General features: G+C 41.4%; 1 protein-coding gene across 5 annotated transcripts; it reads left to right on the forward strand.

The window, feature by feature from the left end:
- Positions 1-415: 415 nt before the first annotated feature.
- ZFP62 (ZFP62 zinc finger protein) lies at positions 416-14322 on the forward strand. 5 transcript variants are annotated; one of them, XM_027084443.1, is made up of 3 exons: positions 416-482; positions 10458-10585; positions 10865-14285. In XM_027084443.1, coding segments are annotated over exons 1-3 (2439 nt in total). In that variant the 5' UTR covers positions 416-481; the 3' UTR covers positions 13175-14285. The 5 variants fall into 5 exon arrangements, with proteins under 5 accessions (XP_026940244.1, XP_026940242.1, XP_026940243.1 ...); XM_027084442.1 differs by lacking the exon at positions 416-482 and adding an exon at positions 514-5417; XM_027084441.1 differs by having other exon boundaries at positions 10458-14322.
- Positions 14323-14774: the final 452 nt, after the last annotated feature.

Here is a 14774-nt window from a genome sequence, read left to right on the forward strand (position 1 = left end):
AGCTCTCCAGCCGCCGCGCCAGCCCCTGTTAAGACCCTCAGGGGCCCCAGTCCCCGCCCTCTCCTCTGCCCTCATTCCTCCCTCCCGGGGTCGCCCACGCAGCCTCACTTTGTAACAAGTTACGTTCAAATACAAGAGGTTATCAGGTGTTTATTCTACCGAGCCACTTATTTGCTTTATTATCTGCGCCACCCCAGAACGTAAAGTCCTTAAAAACTGGAACTTCGTCACTTCGCCCCCTGCTCGCGCCACAACGAGCACTGAATTTATTTTAATAGTAAAGGAACAATACTCTCTCTGCGCCCACTCAGTCGCGGAGCGCCTCGGGTCACGTGCCCGAAACGAGAACTATCATCGAGTCAGTCCTCCAACCTCCCAGAGAGGACTCGGAAGTGCCCCAGAGCCGGCGTGAGTTATTCCGGCCGGGCCGTCAGCGCTTTTGTCCCGCCGGCGGCCGGGCTCCCGCGGTGCCCCCACAGCCAGTACGTGAGTCCGAGGCCGCCCGGGCTCCCGCCCCCGGCCCTAGCCTGCCACGCCCTTCCCTTCTTGGCAGGGTGCTAGCTACCCCTCGGGTCTCGGGCGGGATCCGGGAGGAAGCGCGCCCCCGCCCCATACATACATCAGGAAGCGCGTTCGGGGAAGTGGAGGGGAGGGAAGATTTCGGGCCGGCCGAGGGGTTTAGGGCTCGCCCCTGGAATATAATGGGCTCCCTGCACGCCCCACCTCCGGGCGGGTCCGAGGGGGTCAGGGCCGGGTTGGGGCTATCCGGTGCGTGCAGAAGGGCTGGGGCCCCGCACCCGTGTGTTTCAACTCTTCGCTGCTGTTTCGGGCGGGAAGGGAACACTGAAAATTAGTGCTTTAAAATAAGCCCCCGTGGCAGTTCAGTTTGGCCTTGGGATTTGAGAGTGAATACAAGCGTTGGAGGGACCCCCCCCGCCCTTTATTTTTCTTTGATGGGGCAGTGATGTTGAGAGACTCTTACCGCAGGTGTGGATCGAGCCGCTGGGAGGCGCTTCTCGGCCTTCGCCCTAGGGGAGCTCACCTGTTTTACAGACAGGGGATCAGGCTGCCTGTAGCTGCCTCTCACAAGATGAGAAGGAATTGACTAGGTCCCAGGGAGAAGAAGGTCGAGGAGGCTCCTAGACCTGGGGACAGCCTGTGGGAGCCCAGGCGTGGGGATGTGAATTAGGAATGGGGAATGCCGGGGCTGGGTGTGCTGCTCTAAGACTTTTGGACTAGGAGGCCACCAGGAGTGTTTTCTTTTTGAAAACACGAGGATTTTTTCTTAAATAAGTTTTTGACTATGTAATGTATTCATATGGTTCAGATATTAAATATATGAAAAGATGTCAGTGAAAAGGTTTTCTTCTGCCCAGCCGTCTGCCTAGGTCCAACCCCAGTAGATAACCAACCACACTTGTTAGGTTATTTGAGTGTATCTTCCCAGAGTTTCTTTATGCAAACACTGGCAGATCTGAATGTAGTTAGTTCCTCCTTTTTTTACACAGGTGGTAAGGTACTGTTCAGAGTTCTGCCCCTTGCTTCTTTTGGTAAATCTATGTTAGAGGTCATCAGAACACAAAGAGCTTTTTTTTTTTTTTTTTAATACATTGCTGTGGTATTGGACTGGACATTGTTTGGATGTTTTGGATGTCCTGTAATTTTTTAGATCTATTCAGGCCATTTGCGTTGTTTCCAGTTTCTTTGTTACATCAAACAATGGCACACCCAGGGACATTGTACCAGGGCTTATCTGAGCAAGGGTTTTTGAAGAAGGGATTAACAATGATAAAAAACTTTTGTTTTACATTAACTCTGCCATTTATTGGTAGATTGTTAAATATGTCAATACATTATTATAATAAGTCATGTAGAGTGTTTAAGGAACAAATTAAACCAAGTAACTTTTCTCTCCAGAGACTTGTGTTTATGATCCTTAGCCTTACAGTAGCCTAATCAACCATCTATTAATGACTGTCTTCAAGCCAGTCTTTGCCCCTTTAGCTTCAGAAAATCTCCTTTGCTTACCTTATTCCTTAGGATGACTAGAAATCTCTTCTCCCCTACCAAGTTTGAGAGTGCTCTATTTCATTTTTTACTTTAAGGAAAAATCACCTTTAATCATAAGGATTAAGCAGTAGAACCAACTTATGTTAACCAATTACAATTCTGATACTTGTAAACTTAATGCAATAACTAAATCACAAATCGTACTCTCTCTCTGTCCATCTGCGTATCACTTTTCTCACTCCTTAGTCTCATCTTTCATTTGTCCCATCCTCCCATTTCTGTCTTCTGAGTTGGTAAGCATTTTGCCCTCACATTCCCTCTTATTTTCTCTTTTTCTTTCTCTGGTCACCTCCAAGTCCAGTATAATATCCAAGAACTTAAGACACATAATTCAGATGGTAGATTGATTTATGGAATATGGTTGGTACTCTGAAAATCCACGGTAGCTGCAGGTGTTGCACCTGTTGCTTATTGAAGTGTGTTGTTAAGGGAGGAATTTTCAACCAGGGTGAGCCACAGTTCCTCTCTTGTGAGTCTACTCTTGAGAAGTGGCTCCTGACTCTCCTGGGCAGGGATAGTAAGAGTTACGGACAGATTCTTACTATCTGCATGTTCTTTTCTAGGCATTGGTGGTAGAATGTGAACAGCATGAAGCACACATTTGCCCGGAGGTGTGGGTCATGTGTAATTTGGAAGGAGTGGATGGCTTTCTGTGGCTGAAACTTTTAACTGATGTAACTAGGTTATTGGGATGTAACCAGCTCTCTCTCTGTTGAAAACTGATTAGAGAGGAGTTCCCCATCAGCTTCGAGAACTTTTAAGAAATTAAACCTGTCTGTCCCTCTCTCTATGCAGGAGTTGTGCTTTTGGAGCGATTCCTTTCTTGTGTCATAGGGGACACATGAGCTAGCCAGCACATCAGTCTTGATTGGATTATAATAACCTCCTTCTAGACTGCAGGACTCAGTTCTCCCCCCCCCCCCCGCTCCCAATCCATTCTCCCATTGCAACTAGTATGAGTGATCTGTATTTCTTTTAATTTTATATTATGAAAAAATGTAAACATAACTGGAAAGTAGAATAGTACAGTGAACTCCATACATCCATCACTCAGATTCAACAGTTATTAGGATTTGGCTACATTTGTTTCCCTTTTCCCTTTTTCATTTTTCTTTGTTGAAGTATTTTAAAGGAAATTCCAGACATCATGCCATATTATCCTAGCATACTTTAGTCTTAAAAAAAAAAAAAGATAATGGCCACAATGCCATTATCTCACACCATCCTAAATTAATTCTGATTCCTTGATTTTATCTAACAGGAATTGGTAGACTTCTGGGTCTGTGGTCTGTTTTTGTATGGCCTGCAAGCTGAGAATGGTTTTTACATTTTTAAAGGGATGTTAAAAAGCAAAGCAAAGAGAAAAAAAGGAAAAGAAAAACAAGTAATAGAGTTGTATGTGGCCCACAAAACCTAAAATGTTTTCTGTCTGGCCCTTTACTAACTCCTGATTTGATCGAATAAGTGATCTTTCAAAATGCATATCCGAGTTTGTCCCTCTTTGTCTAAAACCCCTCGGGATCAAGTCTGGACTCCTTAGTATGATGGGCAGAGCCTGGTGCAGCCCTTCTTTTTGCCCACTTATCCAGCTGTGCCTGCCATCTTCTGTTCCAGTTGTCCAGAGGGTGGTGGACACCAGCCCCTTTGCACCTGCTCTTCCCTCTGTTAGAACTATTCCTCTCTTCTTGAAGCTCTTCCTAGTTCTTTGAAGCAGAGTCTATCCCTACCCCTTCTTCCCTCATCCATGACTAGTGTCTGCCATTTTTATCGTGTTGGTTGTTTTCCTGCCAGACTCTCATACTAGTTTGCAAGTCCTTATTGGCCAGGACTTGTTTTATGCATCTCTGTGTCCCTAGGACTAGCCCAGTGGCTGCAGAGAAAAGTAGGATATGGATCATTATATAAGTTTGCTGGGCAACACTCAGTCGCAGAGATAACTGAGATACTAGAATGTATCTTCAGTAATGTTTGTAAGGATAACTTAATATTTTGTTATTCTCTTGACTGTCTTTACAATTTAGCGCTGTCTTAGTCCTTGTGGGCTGCTATAACAAAATACTGCAGACTAAGTGGCTTATAAACAACAAATTTATTTTACATAGTTGTGGATGCTGGGAAGTCCAAGACCAAGGCCCCAAGGGGTGTCTGTGGTATCTCTTTTCTAAGAACACTAATCCCATTCATGAAGGCTCCACTCTTCGTAACCTAAGCATCTCCCACAGACTTCCCACTTCTAATACCATCATTATGTTTTAGTGCTTTTCTGCCTGTGTTTTTGACTGAACTTTTCTTAGTCTTAGTATTGATTAATATGAATTTCATTGCAAACCATCTGTTTTCAATGAAGCTACACATTTATATTGCTCTGTTTTGATTTGTGGTTAAGGGGATTGGATGAACTACAATCAGATGATGGGAAACTCTGCTTCCACCCAAACAGAGGAGGTTAAGCAGGGCTAGAACAGGGAGACTCCTGGAGTCTGCCTAGGTTAGAGAGGTAAACAGTGAAGTATTTGTGATTTCATGTAGACCCGGCCAGTCAGCAGCCAATCAAACAAGGAATCCGAGAGGACATGAAGGGAACTGAGAATTAGCCTGTCAGAGAGAGAGGAAAGGGTCCATCTGGGTCAAGCATTAGTAAGTGTGGTGTCAGCAAGGGGTGAATTAGCATGGCCCCTTTGGTGTTTAGCAAGTCACTCCAGCTGGCCAGATGCAGAAGGCTTCAAGCACACTAGGTAGCCTGGGAACACCCACTGGGGAGTGTTCACGTGTGCATTTTACAAAATTCTTGACAGTTATTGGAAGAGAATTGGAAAGGGATAAGAACGAAGGTAGGGAGACTATGGCAGGAGTTCAGAAGGGAATTTAGGAGGGCTTAAACTAAGGCCCTAGCAGTGGAAATGGAGTGGGGGGTGGCGGCATGAGAACTGTGTAGGCAGTGGAATCAGCTGGTCTTAAGCAGTCTTTTGGATGTGGAGTGGTGAGGGAAAGAGAAGTGCCCGAGACAGGTGGATATGAGGCTCTATAATTGAAGAGAGGAGTGTGGGCCAGAGATGAGGTTCTACAAGACAGCTTGTAGGAGCCACGCATATGTATGGGACTGCCCAGGGAGAGCATGTAGAGTCACAAGAGAGGTTCAAGACGGGACAGGGAGCCAGGAACATCCAAGGGCTAGCAGGCGGGGGAGTCAGCACCTGGCCCTGAAGAAGCTAATGCAGCATGGTCTGAGTGGAAGAATTCAGATTAAATAGATGAGGCATGAGGGGAGACGGGACGTGAAGACCACTTTTCCAGGACACAACTGTGAACAGGAGACAGGATGGCGAAAGCAGTACCTGGAGGGGAAGGTATAGTTGAGAGAATTTTAAATTTACATTTTGACATTTTTAAACTTTTTATTTGGAAATAATTTCAAATATGTAGAAAAATTTTAAGAGTAAGAATAGTGAAAAAAATACCCTTTACTCATTTACCTGTGGTTAACATTCTACTTCATTTTGTCTTCTCTCTCTTGCTCTTTCATGCATATCTATCCATCTATCTATCTATCTATTTTTTTCCTAAACCATTTGAGGGTAACTTACATACATCATGCATGGCCCTTTATCCCTAAACACTTCAGTGTATATTTATAGGGATATTCTCTTGCATAACTACAGTATTAATTGTCAACTTGAATAAATTAAAATTTGATATTACTTTTGCCTAACTTATCATACATACTCCAGTTCCATCAGTTGGCACGATTATTTTTTATAAAGCTTGTCCCTTCACTACATATCCAGGTGAGGTCAGGTATTGAATTTGTGGTCAAATCTCTGCAGGCTTCTTTCATATGGAACATTTCTATAGCCTTTCTTTGTCTTTTATGAAAATGACATTTTTGAAGAATACAGATAGCTTTTAGTATAATGTTCTTTATTTTGGATTTATCTGATCTACCTGATGTTTCCCTGTTTCATTTCAGGTAATGCATTCTTATAGGTGATGTGTCCTTCTCAGGGCATCACTTCTGGAAGCACATGATGTTTATCTGCCCCCACTGACAATATTAACTTAAGACCCCTAGCCAAGACTCTCCACTGTGTAATTACTATTTTACCCCTTGCGGTCTATGGGAGAACATTTTAAGACCATGCATATATCCTGCTCCTTGTCAGAATTTCTCCCTAGATTTAGAATCCATTGATAATTCTCCCCTGATCCAGTCTTTACCTTGATAGTTGCAGAATGCTGAGTTTTTTCTTGCAACTCTACTGCTGCCTCCACATTTACCAACCGGCCCTGGCATTCTGCTGTCAGCAAGAGGCCTCCCTTTCTCCCCTGTTTGTGCCTGTATGTACTCATGAAATCCTATTTTCAATGGCTTACAATTCTTTACATAATTATTATGGAGCCTAAATTCGATGTTGAAGCTGGGTCTTGTGCCCACATTTTTGTTTTGTTTTAAGCATCTCCTTATTTGCTGGCCTAACAGGATGTCTTAGCCCCCAGCCTGGAATCCTCCTGCTTCCTTTTACTAGGTTATGGTAGTAGAGACACAGAACAAGGTGCTAGATGTGTGCTCGTTAACTCAGGTATTTTTGCTTCTTAGCTGTCAGCAGACAGAGCTAGAGAATATATATACATTTACACATGTATACATACAAATTTAAATACATGTGAATATACATTTATATGATGTGCACATTTATATATAATTTAGAAATCATGAGTTCACACCAGTACCTCCAATTTGTCCACAAAGGGTTCTTTCTTATCTTCCCCTGTTCCATATTTTTATATTCCTTCTTCCTCCAGGAGGGCCCTGGCTCTCAACTAAATCAACACATTTACTCAGTCTCATAATAGATCTAAAATTGTTTCTGAATTGTTTTGCCCATTCCACTACAGAAAGCAAACCTGCTAAAAAGGATTGTTTGCAGCTCTTCCCCACTTCCCCCTCCAGCCTTCCCAAGACTGAGAGTATATAGTATAGTCACATACTATGTACCCGAGTGACATGGGTTAGTTCTTTGTTTCCTTTTTGTTTCCTTCTTGTTATGGTATTCATGTGAAACACAAATGAGTTAATTTGTTTCTGTTCACGTTCTGGTTTCACTTTCCCGTTGTCCAGTTTTGTCACTGATTTAATTTTATTCTTTGAGTCTGCAGAACATGATCATGCTTCCGTGGGTAAAGACTATACAAAAAGCTGTACTCAAGCATCTCTCTCCCCTCTCCCTTCTGTTCTGTTCCCCCACCCTACCCCTTATAGGTAACAGGCTTCACTGTTCTGTGGATTCTCACATTACTGAAAAGATAAGCAGCTGTATGCTTGTTTTTTTTATTTTCTTACGTAGAATGTAGCATATATGCTTTTCTTCACTTTACAACCTATCATGGAAATTGCTTCCTATCAATTTATAGAAATGTTCCTCATTCTTTTTTAGTTCTCCAGTGTGTATATGTGCTGTTGTAGTTTATTTAACCAGTCTTCTGTGCTTGGACGTGTAGGTAGTTTTCCAAATTTTGTAATTAAAAAAAAGGCTACGATGAATAACTTTGTGCATATATACTTTTGTATTGTTGGAAGTGTATCTTTGGTTTGAATTCCTAGATGGGATTTCTCGATTAGAGAATAATGCATACATAGTTGTGTAGATATTGGCAAATTTCCTTCAACAGGGGTTATGCCAGGGGTTTGCATTCCCAGTAATGGATGAGAATGCCTGTTTCCCCACAGCCTCACCCACAGAGCATATTGTTAAGTTTTTGAATATTTGCCAATCTGATAGATGAGAAAGGGGATCTTTATATAGTTCTTATTTGCATTTCTCTTATTACGAGTGAAATTGAAAACATGTTTAAGGGCCATTTTAGTTTTTCTTTTTGTGAATTGTCTTCATGTCTTTTGCCCATTTTTCTGTAGGATTTTTAGACTCTTTTTCTTCAACTTTTAAAAATTCTTAGTATATTAGAGATATTATCACTTACATAAGCACTTATATATGATGTATGTTGCAAATATTTTCTTCCACCTTGTCATTTATTTGTTGATTTTACTTATGGTATTTTTGCCATGCAATTTTACTTTTATTTCTATATAGTCCAGTTTATTAATCTTTTCATTTATTGCATCTGGGTGATAGAAAACTTTCTCTATACTTAGGTTATGGAGGCATTCACCCATGTTTTCTTCTAGCATTTGTATAGTGTTTTTAATATTTAGAGATCTGCTACATTTGGAGTTTATTCCTGTGAATGGTGTAAAGAATAGATCTAATTTTATTTTTTTCCAAATGGCTTTATACTTGTTCCAACACTATTAAAAAGACCGTTTTTGCCTCAATAATTTGATATACCATCTTTATCATATACTTGATTTCTTTGTGTAATTGGGATTATTCTGAATTTTTATTCTATTCTGTTTATTTATATACCAATACCACACTGTTTCAGTTGTAACAGCCTTTTGGCATATTTAGATATCTAGTATGGTTAGTTCTCCTCCCTTGTAGCTCTTCCTTTTCTTTTTTTCCCCCTGACAAATTTTGTGGGTTTCCCTGGCAGTTTTAGGGGATTAGTTTTATGGCTGTAGAAACTTGAACGTCTTTCTCTTTTCAGGGCTGAGGGTGAGTAGAGGTGGAGGGGCCAAGGCCAAAGGGAATGGATGGAGCAGGGTCTCTGATGTGATGGGAGCAGGATTCAGATGAACGGTGTGTTGCTGTTGATGGTCTGGAATTCCACTGCCCACCCAGTAGCACTCACATTTTAAATGGCATGGACTGCTCTGCCCAAGGAAGTAAAGAAAGGGAGCAAGGAACTAGGTCATGCCAGCATTTCTCAGTGACTTCTAATGATCTCTTACCTAATATTACTTAATAGTCATTTTGTGAAGCTTTCTCAGATGAACCACCTTTTTAAAATGTCTACTGAGTGATTCTTTGTTTTATCTTCCTGGTGATATTCTGGATTCCTAGCTCCTCCTGTTCTGTAAATTTAAATTCAGAGTCCATCATTCCAATCCCATAAGCATAAGTTCGATCATGAGTGTGATTCTTTATATGTGTCTACTCCAGAGTATATATCTTACTTTTAGTGCCCTTGCTTTCTCGTCACATGTTCACATATAGCTTCTAAGTAGAACTACAGAGTACCAACCAAGAGGGTCTGATACCCAGGGTAAGAGGGGAAGTCTGAATTTTAACTAAGTCTAATCACAAATGTCTAAATGTCTAAGGTTGGGGAACAACTAGTTTAGAACTGTTTCTTTTGTTCTCAAGAGTCAGTCTTTTAGCAGGTGGATGCTGATGGAGTGCCAGCTGTGTGTAGAGTGCCTTCAGGGGAACAGAGAGTCACTGCCTGGGCCCTAAAATCTGCTTTGAGAAGGGGTTTACCTTTCCTGAGTCCTGTGGATTATCCTCAGGTTGTAGCCCTGATCCAGTAACCTGACCTTGATTAAATAATAAAGTAGATGGTATAGCATATAGAACTACCCAAGTGACTGGCATTGTTCTCCATACCTTATATATGTTATTTAATGTAATACTCACAACAGTTCTGTTGCCCTCATTTTACAGATGAGGAAACTGTGGCATAAATAGGTTAAATAACTTTCTTGAGGTCATACAGCTAGGTATTTGAACCTAGGCAGTATTATTATCCTTTGCTTGATGGTTTGTGTTTTAGCTTCTGATCTTTGATATGCTCTGACTGCAGTTAGCCGGTTCATAAAGTAGGAGTGAAAGCCTCTGCCTGGCAAGCCAGAGTGTGTTCTTCCATATAGAGTTCCTCCCTGACTAACCGCTCTCCAGGGTCAGTGTTTTCCTTGGAAGGGAAATCTAGGAGGGCCACACCAACGACAGGCAGCAGCAGCTTGTTTTCTTTCTCAAGTCTGATGTGACTGTCCTCATGATTTCATAACCAATTCCCCAATACCTCTACTCATGTACTGATTTCTCCTTTAGTTTTGCTTGCCTGCCCTCTGCTGATTATGTCTTCTTAGCTTTTGTTTTATTACTCTTTCAGTCTCCTATTTTTCAGAAATTACTTCTACCCACTGTTTGTTTTTCCAAGACTAGGTGGCATTTTTCAGAAATTGATCAATGTTGCCTTTGGTTCTGTGCGTCATTCCAACCCGTTTCAACTTGCCTTCATGCTAAGCTGTTATGCAAGAATAGAAAAGCTCTCTGTTCCATTGACAATCCAGGGCTCTAGCATTTTAGCGGTAGCTCCACAGGGACAGAAATTTTGGCATGTCCACCACTGTATCCCCAGCAGTTAAAAATGGTACCTATCACACAGCATGTAGTCAATAAACATTTGTTGAGTGAATGAGTGAATTTGGATGTAATTCCTTCAGTTTCTTCTAAAGTGAAGGTATCATTTTCATTTTCTTGGTTTAGTGTCACATTTGAAGACGAGGGGCACTGAGGATGAGGAATCAACTGAAAAGTGTGAAAATATTGGAAATGCAGAATCTGTGTGGCCAAAAATGGAAGGTCTTCACAAGGATCATATGCAGGAATCTAAGGTTGGTGAAACTTGTGATTGGGATAGCAAGGTAGAGAATCAGATGGAAAAGCCTGAGGGAAAAAGAATGAAGGAAGACAAAAGTGGCATCAGGGAAAAGATTGGCAAAACCAAGAATACAGCAAATATAAAGACAGAACAGGAAGATGAGGCATCTGAGAAAAGCTTACATCTGAGCTCAAAACATGTTACACACCAACCTGTCTGTATAGAACAGAAAAGCAGTGAACAAGGCAAATGTGTGGAGAGCATTAATGGAAACTCTCATCCCATTCTACAGCAGAAAACCAGTGCTGTTAAGAAATCACATAAATGTGATGACTGTGGGAAATCCTTCAAATATAATTCTCGACTTGTTCAACATAAAATTATGCACACTGGTGAAAAACGCTATGAGTGTGATGACTGTGGGGGGACTTTCCGGAGCAGCTCGAGCCTTCGAGTCCACAAGCGGATCCATACTGGGGAGAAGCCGTACAAGTGTGAGGAATGTGGGAAAGCCTACATGTCCTACTCCAGCCTTATAAACCACAAAAGCACCCATTCTGGGGAAAAGAACTGTAAGTGTGATGAGTGTGGAAAATCCTTCAATTATAGCTCTGTTTTGGACCAGCATAAAAGGATCCACACTGGGGAGAAGCCCTATGAATGTGGTGAGTGTGGGAAGGCCTTCAGGAACAGCTCTGGTCTCAGAGTCCACAAAAGGATCCACACAGGTGAGAAGCCCTATGAATGTGACATCTGTGGGAAAACCTTCAGTAATAGCTCTGGCCTTAGAGTCCACAAAAGGATTCACACAGGGGAGAAGCCCTATGAATGTGATGAGTGTGGGAAGGCCTTCATTACTTGCAGAACACTTCTAAATCATAAAAGCATCCACTTTGGAGATAAACCTTATAAATGTGATGAGTGTGAGAAATCGTTTAATTATAGCTCTCTCCTCATTCAGCATAAAGTCATCCACACTGGAGAGAAACCTTATGAATGTGATGAATGTGGAAAGGCCTTCAGGAACAGCTCAGGCCTTATAGTGCATAAAAGGATCCACACAGGAGAGAAACCTTACAAATGTGATGTCTGTGGCAAAGCATTCAGCTATAGCTCAGGCCTTGCAGTCCATAAAAGCATTCACCCTGGGAAGAAAGCCCATGAATGTAAGGAGTGTGGAAAATCATTCAGTTATAACTCACTTCTTCTTCAGCATAAAACGATTCACACTGGAGAGAGACCTTATGTATGTGATGTGTGTGGAAAAACTTTCAGAAACAATTCAGGACTCAAAGTCCACAGGCGGCTTCATACTGGGGAAAAACCATATAAGTGTGATGTGTGTGGAAAAGCCTATATCTCACGCTCTAGCCTTAAAAACCACAAAGGAATCCATCTTGGGGAGAAGCCCTATAAATGTAGTTATTGTGAGAAATCCTTCAATTACAGCTCTGCCCTTGAACAGCATAAAAGGATTCATACAAGGGAGAAACCCTTTGGGTGTGATGAGTGTGGAAAAGCCTTCAGAAATAATTCAGGCCTTAAAGTACATAAACGAATCCACACTGGGGAGAGACCTTACAAATGTGAAGAATGTGGGAAAGCCTACATCTCACTCTCAAGCCTTATAAATCATAAAAGTGTACACCCTGGGGAAAAGCCCTATAAGTGTGATGAGTGTGAAAAAGCCTTCATCACATACCGAACCCTTATAAATCACAAAAAAATTCATCTTGGGGAGAAGCCCTACAAATGCGATGTGTGTGAGAAATCTTTTAATTACACCTCACTCCTTTCTCAACACAGAAGGGTCCACACTAGAGAGAAACCTTATGAATGTGACAGGTGTGAGAAGGTCTTCAGAAACAACTCAAGCCTTAAAGTGCATAAAAGAATCCATACTGGTGAGAAGCCCTATGAATGTGACGTGTGTGGAAAAGCGTACATCTCACACTCAAGCCTTATTAACCATAAAAGTACCCACCCTGGCAAGACACCCTACACGTGTGATGAATGTGGAAAAGCTTTTTTCTCAAGCAGAACTCTTATAAGCCATAAAAGGGTCCATCTTGGGGAGAAACCCTTCAAATGTGTTGAGTGTGGGAAATCTTTTAGTTACAGCTCTCTCCTTTCTCAACACAAAAGGATCCATACAGGGGAAAAACCCTATGTGTGCGATAGGTGTGGGAAGGCATTCAGGAACAGCTCAGGCCTCACAGTGCATAGAAGGATCCACACAGGTGAGAAACCCTATAGATGTGATGAGTGTGGGAAGGCATACATCTCACACTCAAGTCTTATCAACCATAAAGGTGTCCATAGTGGGCAGCAGCCGTATAATTGTGAGTGTGGGAAATCCTTCAATTACAGATCAGTCCTTGACCAACACAAAAGGATCCACACTGGAAAGAAGCCATACCAATGTAACGAGTGTGGGAAGGCTTTCAATATCAGATCGAATCTCACCAAGCATAAAAGAACCCATATTGGGGAGGAATCTTTAAATGTAACAAATATGGGAAGTCATAGTAGCACATCACAGAAGAGAACTCACGAGGGAGGGAATGCTCTGGATGGGACCAGGATGAGCATGTCTCTGTAGGAGGCAGAGCTTATCTAGTATTAGAGAACCCAAATGGAAGAAAAATCTTACAAGAGTGTCTGAGGTCCTTGTTCATGGCTTATAGTTTACATAGTATAAGTGAAACCATGAGTAATTTTTTTCTCTGTGATTTTCAATCATAGCCAGGAAGGAAGGTTCCAGTGTCAAAGTAGTTGAGCCCTTATGGAATATAAAATAGTTCGTACTGGGGATAAAACCTATCAAAGTTATGGAGTATGAGACAACCTTCAAAATAAGTAGATATTTCTGGACATAAAAAACACAAATGAGAAAAAGACTTCAATTAGAAGTCTCATAGTCACCATCAGAAAGTTCATATTTGGGTAAATTATGTGAATAGAAATGTAGGAAATTCAGGTGTAGCTTTGAATTCCAATTATCCATTGGTCAGTGGAAAAGATCCAAGAAGGACCTCCAGTAGGCAAATTCAGGGAGGGGCAGGCTTCAGGGAATATAAATTAATATCATAGTGGTCATGAAGAATAACTTTGATTTAACTGATTTGCGGGGAGTGATGACAACTTCTGAAATAAAATTTGGATTTCATTGTAGGAAGTGTAAAAAGTGTAGACGTATAAATCTAACAGGAGATAGAAGAGAGTCACTCATAAATAAATTCAAGTTGATTGGACTGTTGTAATGTTGTGCTATACATTATTGAATGGGTGAAACTTTAAAATTTTTCAAATGAACCCTCTCAATAAATGATGAATGTGTGATAAGTGAAAACCTCACACATTATGCTACAAATGAAGAGTTATACCATGGACAGAAATTCAGCACATTCAATAACTAATGGAACACATCTTCAACATGAATTTGTACCTTACACAAAAAGAATTGATTCAGGGATTCCTATGAATAGGAATGATGAGAAGGAGAGCATTTTATTGCAAGAGCTAAAAAGCTAAGTAGCTACCAGTAATGGAGGAATAGGAGGAAATTCATGCTTCTTAACAATCCTGTTAAATGTTTGATTGTGTTACTGTAAAGATTTCATGCACTGCGTGTGTGTATTGTCTGTTGTAAAATGTTGTGAATACTTTATTCAGGGCTCACTCTCGGCCATGAAGAGCCAGATAGTTGTGGCAAGGTAAGGTGAAACTCCAATAAAGGAATTCTTCAAAAGTAAACAGGCTGTTACATACTTTAGGTGGAGTATCATACAGAGAGAGCCATTTGTTTGTCTTATCTTTGGGGGGTAAGTTATACCAGATCCAAACCAAGGAGTGCCCAGGGGACTCATCTCACAGGGCTAGTAGCTCACATTTCATGAGAAATTAGGTTGTGCCTCCACCAGGAGAAGTGCAAATTGGATTAATCCTCATACTGGGGCTGGATCATAACCCCTGGGAGTGGACAGGCTGTGTGAGTGAGGAGTCACAACAGAGAAACAGTTCTCTTGGGAACAGATAGAATTTAACAAAATATTGTTAACTATGTGTAAGACTGTTAACCCGAAGAGTGAAAAGCAAGTCTTCTGAGAATTAAGTAACCTGTCTGAGAATACTCCAGGTGGGGCTTATCAGTAGAGATGGAGTTGTAAGTCAGGTCTCTCTGGCTCCAAAATCCACTCTTT

The sequence above is a fragment of the Aethalodelphis obliquidens genome, unplaced genomic scaffold, assembly GCF_003676395.1.
Source record: "Aethalodelphis obliquidens isolate GAN/ISIS:26980383/991018 unplaced genomic scaffold, ASM367639v1 scaffold53, whole genome shotgun sequence".
Taxonomy (NCBI): Eukaryota; Metazoa; Chordata; class Mammalia; order Artiodactyla; family Delphinidae; genus Aethalodelphis; species Aethalodelphis obliquidens.